This window comes from Scyliorhinus torazame, chromosome 17 (genome assembly GCF_047496885.1).
Source record: "Scyliorhinus torazame isolate Kashiwa2021f chromosome 17, sScyTor2.1, whole genome shotgun sequence".
NCBI lineage: Eukaryota > Metazoa > Chordata > Chondrichthyes > Carcharhiniformes > Scyliorhinidae > Scyliorhinus > Scyliorhinus torazame.
The window spans coordinates 136,296,435-136,312,252 of NC_092723.1; the positions used below are offsets into that span (position 1 = coordinate 136,296,435).

Consider the following 15,818-nt stretch of genomic DNA (forward strand, 5'->3'; position numbering starts at 1 on the left):
CCGTTTCCTTGTGGTCGAGGCTGAAATGCACTGTGACTAATCCACTTCTCACCAGCAACTATCCACATTAGCAAACCTGTTGAGCGCTTTGCTGTGAGCCGGGTCTTCAGCTGCTATTCTCGTGGTGATTTAGGGGTTTATATAATAGATAAAAGCGTGTAAAGAATGCAGATGTTGTGCCGTTGATAGAAATGGTAGCTAGGTATGGTTATGTGAATAGAAAGTGGGTCGATTTAGAAGAGGCGGGGCGTGCTGACGTTGTATGTTTGTGTAGAGAAGGCGCAGCCTCAGCTCATCACTCTGCTGCTAGCTTTCTGTTCGCTTGGTTCGTTGACCGGTGGGCTCACCAAAAGCCGGAGAAGTCCAGCAAGGAGTTGATTCGCGATTAATTGTCGCTGTGACCATTGAGCAGTGTCTCGGCGTTGGAAGGATGTCCGATACTGTGTATGCGATGGAGAGCGAGGAGACCACCGTTCGCTTCGCCCGCAAAGGCGCTTTGAGGCAGAAAAACGTTCACGAAGTGAAGGACCACAAATTCACCGCTCGCTTCTTCAAGCAGCCCACATTCTGCAGCCACTGCACCGACTTTATCTGGTGAGAGCACAGTCTCGATGCTGCCACATTATAGCATTATCATGCCTAAAATGTATCGCTTCTAATATTAATTTGGTTTCTGTTTGTTTTAACAGGGGATTCGGGAAACAGGGATTCCAATGTCAAGGTGGGCGTTCCCTCGGGTACAGTAGCAACAGTGTCTTAAGTGTCAACTTGGTGTTTTTGGGCAGTTTTGTCCTCGGGACACTATCTGCACCAAAATCACGAATAGTTTAGTCGGCGCTCACGTGATGCTTTGTGAGGATTGAGCGGCGATGCAGTTTGCTCAGATGGAGAGAACTCCAGCATTACAAATCTGAGTAACTTAATAAATTCAAATGGTAGCCATTAGGCGATTTGCTGTAACCTGTTTTATCGATATCAATTTTGAAGTAATATCTGTGTCGGAACGTCCCTTGGTTGTTTAATATCAAGTGCAAAACCTTTGTACATACTGGCAGACAGATTAACTGAAGATTGTGTTGTATTTTCGTTAATCAGCCGGATGCAGGTGGGGGTCCTTTACTTGACAATTTTCCGAACCCGCCAGGTGGAGCCGCGTGTAAGCAAAAAAAAAAGACAGTTCCTCAGTGACTCCTAATCTGAACATAGTTATCCTAGTTACAGTCTTAATAAGGCAGCCTTCTCGCTCGAGTGTCTGTGTACCTCTCCCGTTGTGATGCTTCCTTCCGAATTCATATTGGCGCGTGTTTTATGAAAGTTGAATCCACTTATAATGTTCCTTCAGTTTTAATTTTTCTTTACTGTCTTTCTGCCCATTTTACAAATATCAGTTGTTGAACCGCCTCACTTTCTTTTTTTGTAACAACGTGCAACCATTTTTTTGCGAGGACGGTTGTCAAAAGTCTATTTCTTAACCCCACCCTTTCCCGTCTTTGAGCGGAAACGTCAAGTGTGCCTGATACATAAAAATAGAGAAGTTAGTTTCGTACCTCACGTTCTGAAGAGGGGTGTCATCATTAGATGGTGGTGCTGGTAATGGAATATGGACGGGTCCACAGCTAACTAAGGGACAGATAACCATCTCGCATCCCACGTGTGTCTAGAATTGGCTGGCTCCTATATCCTTGGCTTTAAATCTATTTCCCACATTATCTGCTTTCCCACTCTATGGGAGAAGCTTTCCAGTTTGGCTGACAAGATGGTTGGTGAGTGTGCAATCATCACTACAGATTACACTGGATCCCTGCTCTTCTCTACACTTTCTAAAGACATTTTTGAAAATCAAGTTGACCCTGTACAGTTGGTGGCACAGGTGAGGTCTGTACTGGAAAGATGGGGAGTCAACTAGCATTGTGGTAGAGTGAAATTGGCAAGAGGCTTGAGAATAGAGCCCTCTGCACATGTTCAGTAGCAGAACGGCAACTGATGTAGATGAACCGAAGGTATTTCTGAGACCTTTGAGGTGTAACTGTCACAATTTCAACTTGGTCATCATCTGGGAGGAGGGACTTTCCTTCAAAATGTGAGGATGAGTTTGCGATATATGTTGGAATTACTTTGAGCATCTGGTGATTTATGAGAGAACGTATCCGGGTCCCTGGTGCCATGAAGCAGCAGTGTTAACCAATGCGCCACCATGCCGCCCCTGTCCTGTTGTTTGAGGGCTAGGTATTGGCTAGGACTGTGGTGATAACTCCCCCGCTCTTCAAAATAGTGCCATAGCATCTTTACATTCCATTGAGAGGGCTGGTGGAGCTTCAGTTTAACATCTCGTGTAAAAGACAGCACCTCCCTCAGTACTGCACTTGTGTCAGCCTGGATTTTTGTATTCTAGTCTTGGGAATGGAATTTAAACCTGCAACCTTCTGACTCAGAGGCAAGATGCTATCAAAGTGTTATCAACATGGCTGACATTACAGAGGAGGTATACTGCATTGTTTCTCGGGTGGCAAATACTTTAGATTAACATCAATTCCCAATCATGCCATCATCAAGATGATAGAGGGAAGGGGAATTATACTCGGTAAAGAAAGATTACACCTTTTTTCTTGTGCTGAAATTTATACTCTTTCTGCAGGAGATTTCTCCATCTGTTTAGGCTAATTCTGACTGTGAGTGAGTGATGTCATGGTGCTATTCATTTGTATATGCTTCACAGACTCTGTGTGAACAGACGTGGTGTGTTCTTGTTTATAAAATATTGACATTTTAATCCCTTTAGAACTCCAAAATAGAATGGATCAAATTGCAATTTGTAATTCCCTCTGGCCACAAACCTCTGGGAGTTTTATTTTCACTCGTGAAGTTGGTAATGAGCAACAAAATTCTGCTGTTTTGAAATTTCTTGTTATTCACGTTATTAAATAATTCTTCAGAGCAAGAATATAAAAACATAAGTTGGTACAGGCATAGGCCTTTTGGCCCTTTGCACCTGCTATGTTGTTCAGTATAATAGTTGATCTTCTGCTTCAACTCAACATACCTGCGCTGTTCCCATCTGCTTTAGTTTCCAAACATCTATCAATCTCTGTCCTTAGTACGCTCAATGACTGAGTGCCCACAGCCTCCTGGAGTAAAGAATCCCAAAGATTCATAACCCTGGTAGTCAAGAAATTTTCATCTGATTCCTAAATGGTAAACTCATTATTCTGAGTCTATGATCCCTCGTTCTAGATTCCCCAAACAAGGGAAAGATCCTCTGAGAATCTACCTGATCTAAGAGGCATGTTTAATTGGATTGCCTTTCAATCTTATATTTCTAGGGAATATAAGTTTAGTCTATAAAACAGTCCCCTCATCCAAGGAATCAGTCCAGTGAAACTTTGTTGCACTCCCTCCAAAGCAAGTATAGCACAGTGGGCTAAACAGCTGGCGTGTAATGCAGTACAAGGCAACAGCGCGGGTTCAATTCCCGTACCGGCCTCCCCAAACAGGCGCCGGAATGTGGTGACTAGAGGCTTTTCACAGTAACTTCATTGAAGCCTACTTGTCACAATAAGCGATTTATTATTATTTAGCCTTCCGAGAGAGAAAACTATAAATGGTACGCCAAATGTTCTTTCACAAATGCCCTATAAAATTGCAGTAAGACGTTTGGACTCTTGTGCTCCAATCCATAAGCAGTATAGGATAACATCCCATTTGCTTTCTTAATTGCTTGCTGTACCTTCATGTTAACTTTCTGTGATCAGTGTGCAATGACATACAGATCCCTTTGAATACCGACATATCCCTGTCTCCTACCACTTGAATAACATTCTGTTTTTATTCTCATTTAAAATTCATAATTCTATACTTCCCACATTTTATGTTGCACCTGTCATGTTCTTGCCCACTCACTTAAATTCCTTTGCAAGCTCTTTGCATTCTCCTCACAGCTTGCTTTCCCACCAACTCTGTATCATCAGAAAACTCTATATTGCATTGCATTCCGTTTCTTCATCTAAGTAATTGATATAGATTGTAAACAGCTGAGGCTAAAGCACCGATCCTTGCAGTACTTCACTTGTTACAGCCTACTAACCTGAAAATTTGGCTGTGGGATGTCCCTCCTCTTGCACTGTACCTGCCCAAATAGTCACTGATGCACAAAAGTAAGTCCATAAATGCTGAATTATAGATAAGGGAGGCCTTATGGTCCATCTGATTATCCTTTCATGTTACCAGTACAATATCCTGTCTTGTCCTGACAGGTGTTTCTGTAATTGACTCACTGGCATGGCACAACTTACAGCTATTTATCCTGAATCAGTTATTATCTTTTTAACCAGCCCTCAATCTATTCAAATATATTAACCCCTCATACCGGGAACCCTAATTTTGTGTAATAAAACCTATTAGCATATTAGCGAGTAATTTTTGAAAGTCCAATATACTATCGGCCCTGCTAATTATAAAATAAAAAAACGCTAACAGGTTTGTCAAATATCATCTTTCTTCAGTAAATTAATGTTGACTCTGCCCAATCGTGTTGTTATTCTCAATGCTCTGTTATCACGTCCGCAATAAAAGGTTTCAGCATTTTCCCTACTATGTCTGGCTAACTGGCCTATAGTCCCGGATTCTCTCCACCTCTTTTTTTTTGACATTGATATTGATTGATATTTATTGTCACAAGTACAGTGAAAAGTATTTTTCTGCGGCCAAGGGACCGTACACAGTACGTACATAGTAGGCAAAAGAATAATCCACAGAGTACATTTACAAATGGCACATCAACGAATAGTGATCGGTTACAGTGCAGAACAAGGGCCAAACAAGACCAGCATAGGGTGTCGTGAATAGTGTTCTTACAGGGAAGAGATCAGTCCAAGGGACAGTCATTGAGGAGTATAGTAGCTGTGGGGAAGAAGCTGTTCCTATGTCTGAATGTGCGGGTCTTCAGACGTCTGTATCTTCTGCCTGATGGAAAGGTCTGGAAGAGGGCAAAGCCTGGGTGTGAGCGATCTCTGACAATGCTGTCTGCCTTCCTGAGACAGCGGGAGGTGTAGACCGAATCAATGGGAGGATGGCAAGCTTGTGTGCTGCGCTGGGCTGAGTTCACCACACTCTGCAGTTTCTTGTGATCTTGGGCCAAGCAGTTGCCATACCAAACTGTAATGAAGCCGGATAGGATGCTCTCTATGGCACATCAGTAGAAGTTTGTGACTGTTGATGCAGTCATGCCCAATTTCTTTAGCTTCCGTAGGAAGTGGAGACGTTGTTGGGCTTTCTTGACTGTTGCATCAATGTAAATGGACCAGGACAGACTGTTGGTGATGGTGACCCCCCAGGAAAGCTATCGACCATCTCCACTTCGGAGCCATTGATGTAGAGAGGGGGAGGGGTGGGTCATACTACACTTCCTGAAGTCAATGATCAGTTCCTTGGTCTTTCCAACATTTAGTGAGAGGTTGTTTTCGGTACACTGCAACCAAGTGATTTATCTCCCTTCAGTAGTCTGATCAGTCGTTGTTTGAGATACGACCCACCACAGTCGTATCATCTGCAGAGTTATAGATTAAATTGGAGTTGAATCTTGCCGCACAGTTGTGAGTGTATAGGGAGTACAGGAGAGGGCTGAGTACACATCCTTGCGGGGCCTCGGTGTTGAGGACTATTGTGGAGTAGGTGCTGTTACCTATCCTGACAGATTGTGGTCTGTTGGTGAGGAAGTCGAGGACTCAGCTGCAAAGGGAGGGGTCAAGTCCAAGGTTGCGGGGTTTGGTTATTAGTCTTGTTGGGATGATGGTGTTGAAGGCGGAGCTGTATATTAATCAAATATGGGCTAATATGTGTAGAATGATATTTCAAAAGACTAGTCTTGTTACATGTATTATGAAAAGCGAATGGAGATGAGTTAGACTAGTTGCTCGTTCTGATTTAACAGTTTTGCCATACTGTATTTAAGAAACATTCAGCCCTTTGAGCCTCGCCGACCATTCAATGAAATCATAGTTGATCTGTGACCAAATGCATTTATCCCATTGTTTTTTACTCATTCCTGGCTGTGGGCATGGCCGCACATTTAATGCCCATCCTTATTTCCCTTGAAAAGGTGGCAATGAGCTGCTGCCTTTAACTGCTGCAGTCCATGTGATTTAGGAACTCCCACAGTGCTGTTTGGGATGTCCAGGAATTTGACCCAGGGACAGTGAAAGAATGGCAATAAATTTCCAAGTCGCGATGGTGGGTGGCTTGTAGGGGAACTTCCAGGTAGTGGTATTTGCATCTGTTTGCTGCCTTTGTCCTTCTAGATGGTTTGGCAGCTTGGTGAGTTCCTGCAGTGCATCTTGTACATGATACGCACTGCCCTTGTGCGTTGGTGGTGGAGGGAGTAAATGTTTGTGAATGGGGTGCCAATCAAATGTGCTACTTTGGCCTCAATGGTGTCTAACTACTTCAGTGAGGAAGCTGCACTCATCCAGACAAGTGGAGAGTATTCCATCACACTCCTGACTTGTGTCTTGTAGATATTGGACAGGCTTTGGGGAATCGGGAGGTGAGTTACTCACTGCAGGATTCCTAGCCTCTGATCTGCTCTTGTAGCCATTGTATTTATATGACTAGTCCAGTTCAGTTTCTGGTCAATAGTAACCCGCAGAATGTTGATAGTTGAGGATTGAGTGATGGTAATGTCATTGAATGTCAAGGGGCAATGGTTAGATTCTCTCTTCTTGGAGATGGTCATTGCTTGGCACTTGTGTGGTGCGAATGTTACTTGCCACTTATCAGCCAAGCCTAGATATTGTCTATGACTTGTGGCATTTGGACATCGACTGCTTCAGTATCTGAGGAGTTACAAATGGTGCTGGTGCAACATCAACGAACATCCCCTTTTCTGACCTATGGTGGAAAGATAGTCGGGACTGCTGCAGTGATGTCCTGGAACTGAGATGATTGACTGCCAGCAACCACAACACCTTGGTGCCAGATATGACTCCAACCAGCGGAGAGTCTCTTCTCTCTCTTTCCCCCCCCCCCCCCCCATCCCGAGGTGATAATCAGCAGGAGCTTTCCTTGCCCATATTTGACCTGATGCCATGAGACTTCGATGTTGAGGATTTCCAGCGCAACTGCCTCCCCACTATGTAACCACTGTGCTTCCACCTCTGCTGGGTCAGCGCGGTAGGCTAGGCAGCTGGGCCATGGTGCAGAGCAACGCTAGCAGCATAGGTCCAATTCCATACCAGTTGAGACTACTCCTGAATGCCTGCCTTCTCAACCTTACCCCTCGCTTGAGGTGTGGTGATCCTTGGGTTAAATCACCATCACCAGTCAAATCTCTTTTTCCCCCTCCCAAAAGAGGAAAAGGTAGCCTATGGTCATTTGGGACTATGGCAATGTAGATTTTTACCTGACAATGGAACAGAACATACCCAGGGATGGGGATGATGGTGTCTGGAACCTTGTCATTCGGGTATGATTCCGTGAGTATGACTGTCATTGGGACAGCACTCCCAATTTTTGTACAACCCCCCACCCCCCCCTCCCAATGCTGTTAGTAAGAAGGACTTTGCAGGTTGACAGTGTGAGTTTGTCTTTGTTGCACGTTGCTTCCTTCATCTCTGGTCGGTCATCCAATCCCCTCTGCAACCTCTGTGCCAAGTCTTCTTTGGGTAGGGTCTGGTATCGACCTTTATCCCCCTCTTTGCACCTTTCCCCATAGCCAATTATGTCTCTGGGTGGGATTGTAATACGCAATGGTGTAGCCGATTGCAGCACACCAGGAACTCACCCCCAGGGATCCGTTTCTAGGTGTATTGTTTGCATGTAACCTTACTCCATATATGGTAATGGTGGGAGAACTGGGTGTCAGGATGTCTAGCTCTATCTAGGAACCCAAAACGATCGATCCATATGAATAGGACCAATTATCTCCTGATGTGTTGTTGACAGGGCAGGCCCAGACATGTCCTGGCCGTCTGATCTTGTCCAAGTTCGAAATCCCAGCAGGCCTGCCTGGAGATGACTGTGGGTTTAATTTAAAATGTCTGTCATAATATACACCAGTATATTATGGTGCAGACACACGCACACACTGATAGACATGCAGTGGGACCAATCAGCATACACAACACCGCAACCAATCACCAGTGAGAGCACACGCACTATAAAGACAGGGGACAGGAGAGTTCCCGCTCATTCTAGGAGCAGCCAGCTCAGAGCACAGCTCACACCTGCAACACAGACATTCACCATGTGCTGAGTGCATCACCTGGTTAGGACTAGGCAAGGGTCAACAGTTAAAGCTCGTATCGCATTTACCCACAGTTCAAGTATGTTAATATAGTTAACCTTATAATAAAATAGAGTTGCACCACTTCCAGTGTTGGTGACCTGTTTGTGATCCAGAACACCCAACACATCAATGTCCAATTCTTAATTTAGTGTCCAATTTTATATTGGGTTTAAAATTCAGGCCGCTGTCCATTTTAACACTGCAAGTCATTATTTTAGGATTAATAAGTTTCATTAATGAAACTCCTTTTCAAATCCCCGAAAAGCCTCCAAATCATCACGGATAAGAAGTTATTTTTTGAAGTGCAGTAACTGTTATGTACACACATAACAGCCTATTGCACAAACAGCAGTGAGATAAATAACCATTGTTTGGTAATGTTAATTGAGACTTCACGGAGAACTTCCTGTTCTCTTTCAAGCGATGCTGTGAGATCTTTAACAGATACCAGAGAGGATAGCACCAGAATCACTGCACTTTCACCAGCTCACCCAAATGACTGCACTGCTGGTAATGCAGCACACTTTCAATGTTACACTTGCAGTCTAACCATATGATGTCCTGAGATTATTCTTCAGTCTCCTGACATGCTATCTACTGAGCCAAATTGCCACCAGAGCTGACTATTTCCTGTACTGCTTTCAAGCTAACTGCACAGCTAAATCTAAACTTTGTTATAAAATGTGACATTGATGAAGGAAATTAATATATTGATTAGAATTAAGGCAAATTACTGCACATGCTGGAATCTGAAACAAAAACAGAAAATACTGGACTATCTTGGCAGTTCTGACAGCATCTGGAGAGAAAAGGGAGATGGCGTTTGAGTCTGGATGACTTTGACAAGAGTCATCCATACCCAAAATGTTAGCTCCCTTCTCTCTCCCCAGATGCTGTCAGGCCTGCTGAGATTGTCCAGTATTTTCTGTTTTTGTTCTTGTGTAGAATTCATCAGCAGATGAGTATTTGCTTAAATAAAAATGAATTCCCGTTGCTAAATTGGTCGTACAGCTGAAAGTCGGAGTCTGGATTTGTGGATAAAATTTCACACTTCTGGCCCAGGGAACATCTTTCAGTAAGGATTATCATCAAGAAAAAATGAATCTTTGTTAATGCAGTGAGCAAGGCTGTTAAGTTGTGCCATGCCTGTGAGCCAGTTGTAGAAAAACCTATCCAGACATGATAGAATGTTGTGCTGGGAACGTGAAAGAGTAGATCAGGTGGACTGAAAGATTTTCTTTATCTATACCTAACCAATTTTGGACTTACTTTAGTGTGCTAATAGTTATTTGGGCAAATAAGAGAGGGCACCCAACAACCAACGTATCGGGTCAAAGCCCAGCTGGTCCTGCTGTATCCAGTCATGAATGGTAGTACATTATTAAACCACTAACCAGAGCAAGAGGCCCTACAAACATCCTTATCCTCCATGATGGGAAAGTGTCTGTTGAAACATTTGTAACCATCTTCAGCCTGAGGTGCAGATTTGAAAAAAAACATATTTCTTCAAATTTTAACATTTAGAACACAACGTTGCAAAAGAAAATAAACCCAACACAATGCCAAACCTGCCCTCTCCCCTCCCCTTGGCAGCTGACGGCAATCAGCTCCCCAAAATATAGTATAAACAGGCCACATCTTTTACGGAACCCCTTACTCGCCCGAGTGAATTTCACCATTTATTTTTTTTTCTATAAATTTAGAGTACACAATTAATTTTTTCCAATTAAGGGGCAATTTAGTGTGGCCAATCCGTCTACTCTGCACATCTCTGGGTTGTGGGCAAAACCCCTGCAAACACGGGGAGAATGTGCAAACTCCACATGGATAGTGACCCAGAGCTGGGATCGAACCTGGGACCTCGGTGCCGTGAGGCAACAGTGCTAACCACTGCGCCACCGTGCTGCCCGAATTTCACCTTTTCTAAGTGCAAGAACTCCATTTAATCCCCCAGCCACACTTGGGCACAGCGTGGAGAAGCTGACCTCCACCCCAACAGAACCTGCAAGTGATCCATGAGGCGAAGTCTGCCCCCGCTTACGTCCGCAACTCCGGCAATTTTGACACCCCGGTATGGCCCCCAGGAGATTGGGCTCTAAATCGACATGCACGATCGGCGACATGGTGCTGAAGAACAGCCTCCAAAATTTTTCCACTTTTGGGCATGACCAGAACATGATTGGCTCGGCCCCTCCCACACTGCTGACAAGTATCTTCCACCCCCTCAAACAGCTCCTGCTCCCCCTTGGCCTTAACCCCCTCCAGAGATGCCTTATCCTCCTCAAATCCACCCATAGATTGCCGAGTTGACCCCTCCCTCCAACCCCATCACTGACAATACCCACTCGAGCAATGAGGAGGGTGGTGCCACTGGAAAGATCAAATAAACCTTTTTCATTAAATCCTGCGCCTACATGGGACCCCAAACTTCATCCCCAACACTTCCAAATTAGCAAACCACCCTTCCAAAAACAAGTCCTTCAGCTCCATCACCCCTTGCGCCTCGCATCCATCCACCCTGGCTCAAACCCATGGTTCCCTGGATCAGCATCAACTTCGATCCCGCCCCAAACCTAAAGTGCTGCCCAAATTGCATCCATATTTTTAGAGTGGCCGCCACCACAGGACTGCTCCAGAACGTCCCTGGGGCAAATGGGAGCAGCACTGTTGCCAGCGCCTGCAACACCGACCCCTTGCAAGAGCCTGCCATCCTCCCCCACAAAGCCTCTGTCTCCCTGCTCCAACCCTGCACCGTCGCCGCACAATAATAGTAGTACAGGTTCGGAAGGGTCAAGCCCCCTGACTGTCGCCCTCTGAGGTACCGTCCTCCTAATCCTTCCCTATCCACACAAACCACAAAACCAACCCATCCAACCCCATAAAAAACGTTCAGCAAAAAGACCGGTAAGCACTGAAATAAAATAAAAACCGTGGCAAAATGTTCATCTTAACTGCCTGCACACGACCTACCAACAATAGGGGACGACTATCCCACCTCAATAGATCCGCCTTGACCCTGGCTGCCAGACTCGTAAAGTTCAATCTTACAGAGCCGAGCCCAGTCCCAAACCACCTGCACTCCCAAATACCTAAAATGGGTTATTGCCACCCCAAATGTCAACTCCCGCCCCTGGAGAAGACACCACAAAACACTCTCTTTATCACAAATTTAACTTTTAGCCTGAAAAAGCCCCAAATCTCTTAAGCAATCCCATTTATATCTCCCAGTGAAGAACCCAGGTAAGAGATGCATAGCAACAGCCCATCAGCATACAAAGCCAAAGCCACACTATGCTACACGCACCCCCCCCCCCCCCCCCCCAACCGACTTCGCCTGTGCTTTTCTTTTATTTTCTGGACCGAATGGAGAAAAAAATGAAAAAGGGGGTGCCTTCTGGGCCCCCTTCCCCATGTGTATCTCTGGCTGCTCTGATACTCTGAAGATTGCCCCTCTTGGGCACGACTTCACTCTCGCCCTCATAACCTTGGACATTGCCTCGAAAAAGGTTGCCGAGAACGCAGGAAGTTTGGGACAAGCCCAAAACATGTGGGTGTGGTTGGCCGGGCCCCTTTGACACCATTCACATTTGTCCTCCACCGCCGGGAAGAACCTGCTCATTCAGGTTCTGGTCAGGTGCGCTCTGTGCACCACTTTGAGCTGCATTTTTAGCCTTGCACAGGAGGAGGTGGAGTTAGCCCTGCTCAGTGCTTCGCTCCAGAGTCCTCGCCCTACCTCTGTCCCCAGTTCGTCTTCCCTGAGGCACGATCAATTTGACTGTAGACTAAGTTGAATCCAAACTGAGGCTTTATTAGTATCCGATGTGTGGCCTCCCACAGCAGCTGGCGAAATGGCTGCGAGCTGGAGGCCACGCATATTTATACCCCACCTTCTGTGCGGAGCTAGCATGCAGGGGCCACAGGTGAACCTGTAGTGCAGGTTCTACTGTACAACCTCTAATATCAGAACACAGTGGTTTACCACATTCACCCCCTGTTAAAATTGAGTCCGGTGGGGTTGGTGGATAACTATATACAATTAGAAATATTTACAGAGCAGCAAAAAAAATGTCTCTTGGCATCCGGCAGCCGGTCAGGGGTTCAGCCGGTCCGGTGCCTTGATAGTCCTTTGAGATCGGTGAAGTGGTGACGGCGATGTTGGCGCTGTCGTGGTCGAAGTTGGCTCCGGGAGCGTGCCAAAATCCTCTTTGTCGACGGGCGTGGGCAGGGGGAGGATGGACAGGGGAGGGGAGGGTGGCGCCAGGTCGACGGGGGTGGTGTGGGGGTGGAACCTATTGGTGCCAGGTCCCTGAGGGAGATGGTACCCTGGCGGCCATCAGGGTACGCCACGTAGGCGTACTGTGGGTTTGCGTGGAGTAGGTGCACCCTCTCCTCCAACTGATCTGCCTTGTGGAGCCACACATGTTTACGGAGAAGCACGGTTCCCGGACCTGTAAGCCAAGTTGGGAGCGATACCCCAGATGTGGACTTCCTGGGGAAGGCAAAAAGACGTTCATGTGGTGTACTGTTAGTGGCAGTGCAGAGTAATGAACAAATGGAATGTAGTGCACAAAGAAGGACCTCTTGCCAGTGGGAGGCCGGGAGATTTCTGGACCGCAGGGCCAGCTGAACGGCCCTCCATACCGTCCCATTCTCCCTTTCTACCTGTCTGTTTCCCCGGGGGGAGAAGCTCGTCGTTCTGCTGGAGGCGATGCCCCTGCTGAGCAGGAACTGACGCAGCTCATCACTCATGAATGAGGATCCCCTGTCACTGGATGTAGGCGGGGAAACCGAACAGGGTGAAGATAGAATTAAGGGCTTTAATGACGGTGGCAGACGTCATGTCGGGGCCTGGGATGGCGAAGGGAAACCGGGAGTATTCATCGATCACACTGAGGAAATGTGTGTGTCGATCGGTGGAGGGGAGGGGGCCTTTGAAATCCACGTTGAGGCTTCCAAAGGGGCGGGAGGCCTTCACCAGGCACACGCGGCTTGCACTCTGCACAGACCTGGCAGTCCCTGGTGATTGTCCTTACTTCCTCGACGGAGAAGGGCAAATTTTGCGCCGTAATGAAATGGTACAACCGAGTGGCCCTTGGGTGACAAAGGCTGTCGTGCAGGGTCCGGAGTCGGTCTACCTGTGTGCTGGCACATGCACCTTAGGATAGGGTGTCTGGGGGCTCGTTGAGTTTGCCAGGGCGATACTTAATCTCGTAATTATAGGTGGAGAGCTCGATTCTCCACCGCAAGATTTTATCATTTTTGATCTTGCCCCGCTGTGTGTTGATCATTAAGGCTACCGACCGTTGGTCAGTGAGGAGAGTAAATCTCCTGCCGGCCAGGTAATGCCTCCAATGTCGCACAGCCTCAACGATAGACTGGGCCTCTTTTTCGATGGACGAGTGCGAATTTCAGAGGCATGGAGGCTGCGGGTAAAGAATGCCACGGGCCTGCCTGCCTGGTTGAGGGTGGCGGCAAGGGCGACGTCCAATGCGTCGCTTTCTACTTGGAAGGGAAGTGTTTCGTCTACAGCGTGCATTCCCGCTTTGGCAATATCAGCTCTGATCCGGGCGAAGGCCTGTTGGGCCTTGGTCGTCAGGGGGAAGTGAGTGGGCAGGCCTTGTCCGCATAGTTTGGGACCCACTGCGTGTAATATGAGAAGAACCCCAGGCTATGTTTGAGGGTCTTGGGGCAGTGGGGGAGGGGAAGCTCCATATGAGGGGGCGCATGCGGTCGGGATCGGGCCCCAGACCTCTGTTCTGGACCACGTAGCCGAGGATGGCTAGGCAGTTTGTGCGGAACACACACTCCTCCTTGTTATACGTGAGGTTGAGGAGAGTGGCGGTGCGAAGAAATTTAGCGACGTTGGCGTCGTGGTCCTGCTGGTCATGGCCGCAGATGGTCACATTGTCTAGGTTCGGAAACGTGGCCCGCAAACCATACCGGTCGGCCATTCGGTCCATCTCCCTTTGGTGACGCCAAAGGGGGACCCTAAGGAAGTGATATAGCCGGCCGTCTGCCTCGAAGGCGGTGGATGGACGATTTACGGATGGGGAGCTGGTGGTAAGTGGATTTCAGGTCCACTGTTGAGAAGACCCGGTACTGTGCAACCTGGTTAACCATTTCAGATATGCGTGGGAGTGGGTACGTGTCGAGCTGCGTGTACCTGTTGATGGTCTGGCTGGAGTCCACGACCATTCGGTTTTTCTCCCCAGATTTAACCACTACCACTTGAGCTCTCCAGGGTCTGTTGCTGGCCTCTGATGCCTTCCTGAAGCAACCGCTGGACCTCGGACCTGATGAAGGCCTTATCCTGGGTGCTGTACCATCTGCTCCTGGTGGCGACGGGTTTGCAATCTGGAGTTAGATTGGCAAAGAGTGAAGAAGGATCGACCTTTAGGGTCGCGAGGCCGCACACAGTGAGAGGTGGTAAGGGTCCGCCGAATTTAAGGGGCAGGCTCCGGAGGTTGCACTGGAAGTCCAGGCCGAGGATAAGTGCAGCGCAGAGGTTAGGGAGGAGGTAGAGGTGAAAGCTGTGGAATTCTATGCCCTTGAGCGTGACCGTGCAGTACCCCCGGATCGCTCCGCGATGGGGTCCAGAGGCCAGGAAGATATTTTGAATGGTAGGGTGTATCTTAAGGGAGCAGCGCCTTACCGTATTTGGGTGTACAAAGCTCTCTGTGCTCCCAGAGTCCAGTAGGCAGGAGGTCACATGGCCGTTGACTTTCACGCTGGCGGATGCGTTGGCCAGGCCATCTGGTCGAGTGCCATGGAGGCGAGCCGTGGTTCATCGTCGGGTAGTGAGGCGGCCGTTGAGTTGAGGTCCTGGAATGCCGTTGGTGTCCATGTGCTGCGGGGTGGACAAGATGGCGGCACCCGGAGATCCTGGGGGTTACAAAATGGCGGCGCCCATGGAACGCACGTTGCAGGGTAGGAGCAAGATGGCGGCGCCCATGAAATGCACATGTTGTGCGGAGGAGAAGATGGCGGCGCCCAATGGTCGCACATGGCCTGGGAGGAGAGGAGGATGGCGGTGACCATTGTCCGTGGCGGGGGGATGGGGGTGACCGCGGCCGCTGAGCGGGCCTGGCGCACCGCAGCGAAGTGGCCCTTCTTCCCGCAGGCCTTAGAAAGGGCAGCGCGGGCCGGGCAGCGTTGGTGGAGGTGTTTTTGCTGGCTGCAGAAATAGCATTGGGGCCCCCCGGGGATCGCTGGCTGGCGCGTAGCGCAGGCATATTGGGTGGGTAGCGCCCCCGCTGTGGCGGCTGCGTGTGGGGCCCATGAAGCAGAGGAAGAGTGGGCCACGCGGTTGGGGGCGTAGGGCATTGTGCAGGGCGACCATCATGGAGAGCACTAGTGTTTTAGTCTCTGCAAGGTCGCGCGTGGCCCCTTCTAGGAGCCGCTGCCTGATAATATCGGATCCAATCCCCGTCACAAAAGAGTCCCGCATAAGGAGATCAGAGTGCTCCCTTAGCTGTAACATCCTGGCAGTCACAGTGCCGAACTAGTGGGATTAGGGCCCTCCAGAAGTCTTCGATGGACT

General features: G+C 48.1%; 1 protein-coding gene across 2 annotated transcripts in view; it reads left to right on the top strand.

Moving 5' to 3' along the window:
• The first annotated feature begins 269 nt into the window (after positions 1 to 269).
• LOC140394174 (protein kinase C beta type) overlaps positions 270 to 15,818 on the top strand; it is a 531,938-nt gene continuing 516,389 nt past the window's right edge. The window contains exons 1-2 of one of the 2 annotated variants that reach the window (XM_072481123.1): positions 270 to 594; positions 690 to 721. In XM_072481123.1, the coding sequence (XP_072337224.1) occupies positions 431 to 594; positions 690 to 721 (196 nt within the window). In that variant the 5' untranslated portion in view covers positions 270 to 430. The remainder of the gene's footprint in view (positions 595 to 689; positions 722 to 15,818) is intronic. The other variant, XM_072481121.1, reaches the window with a different exon arrangement.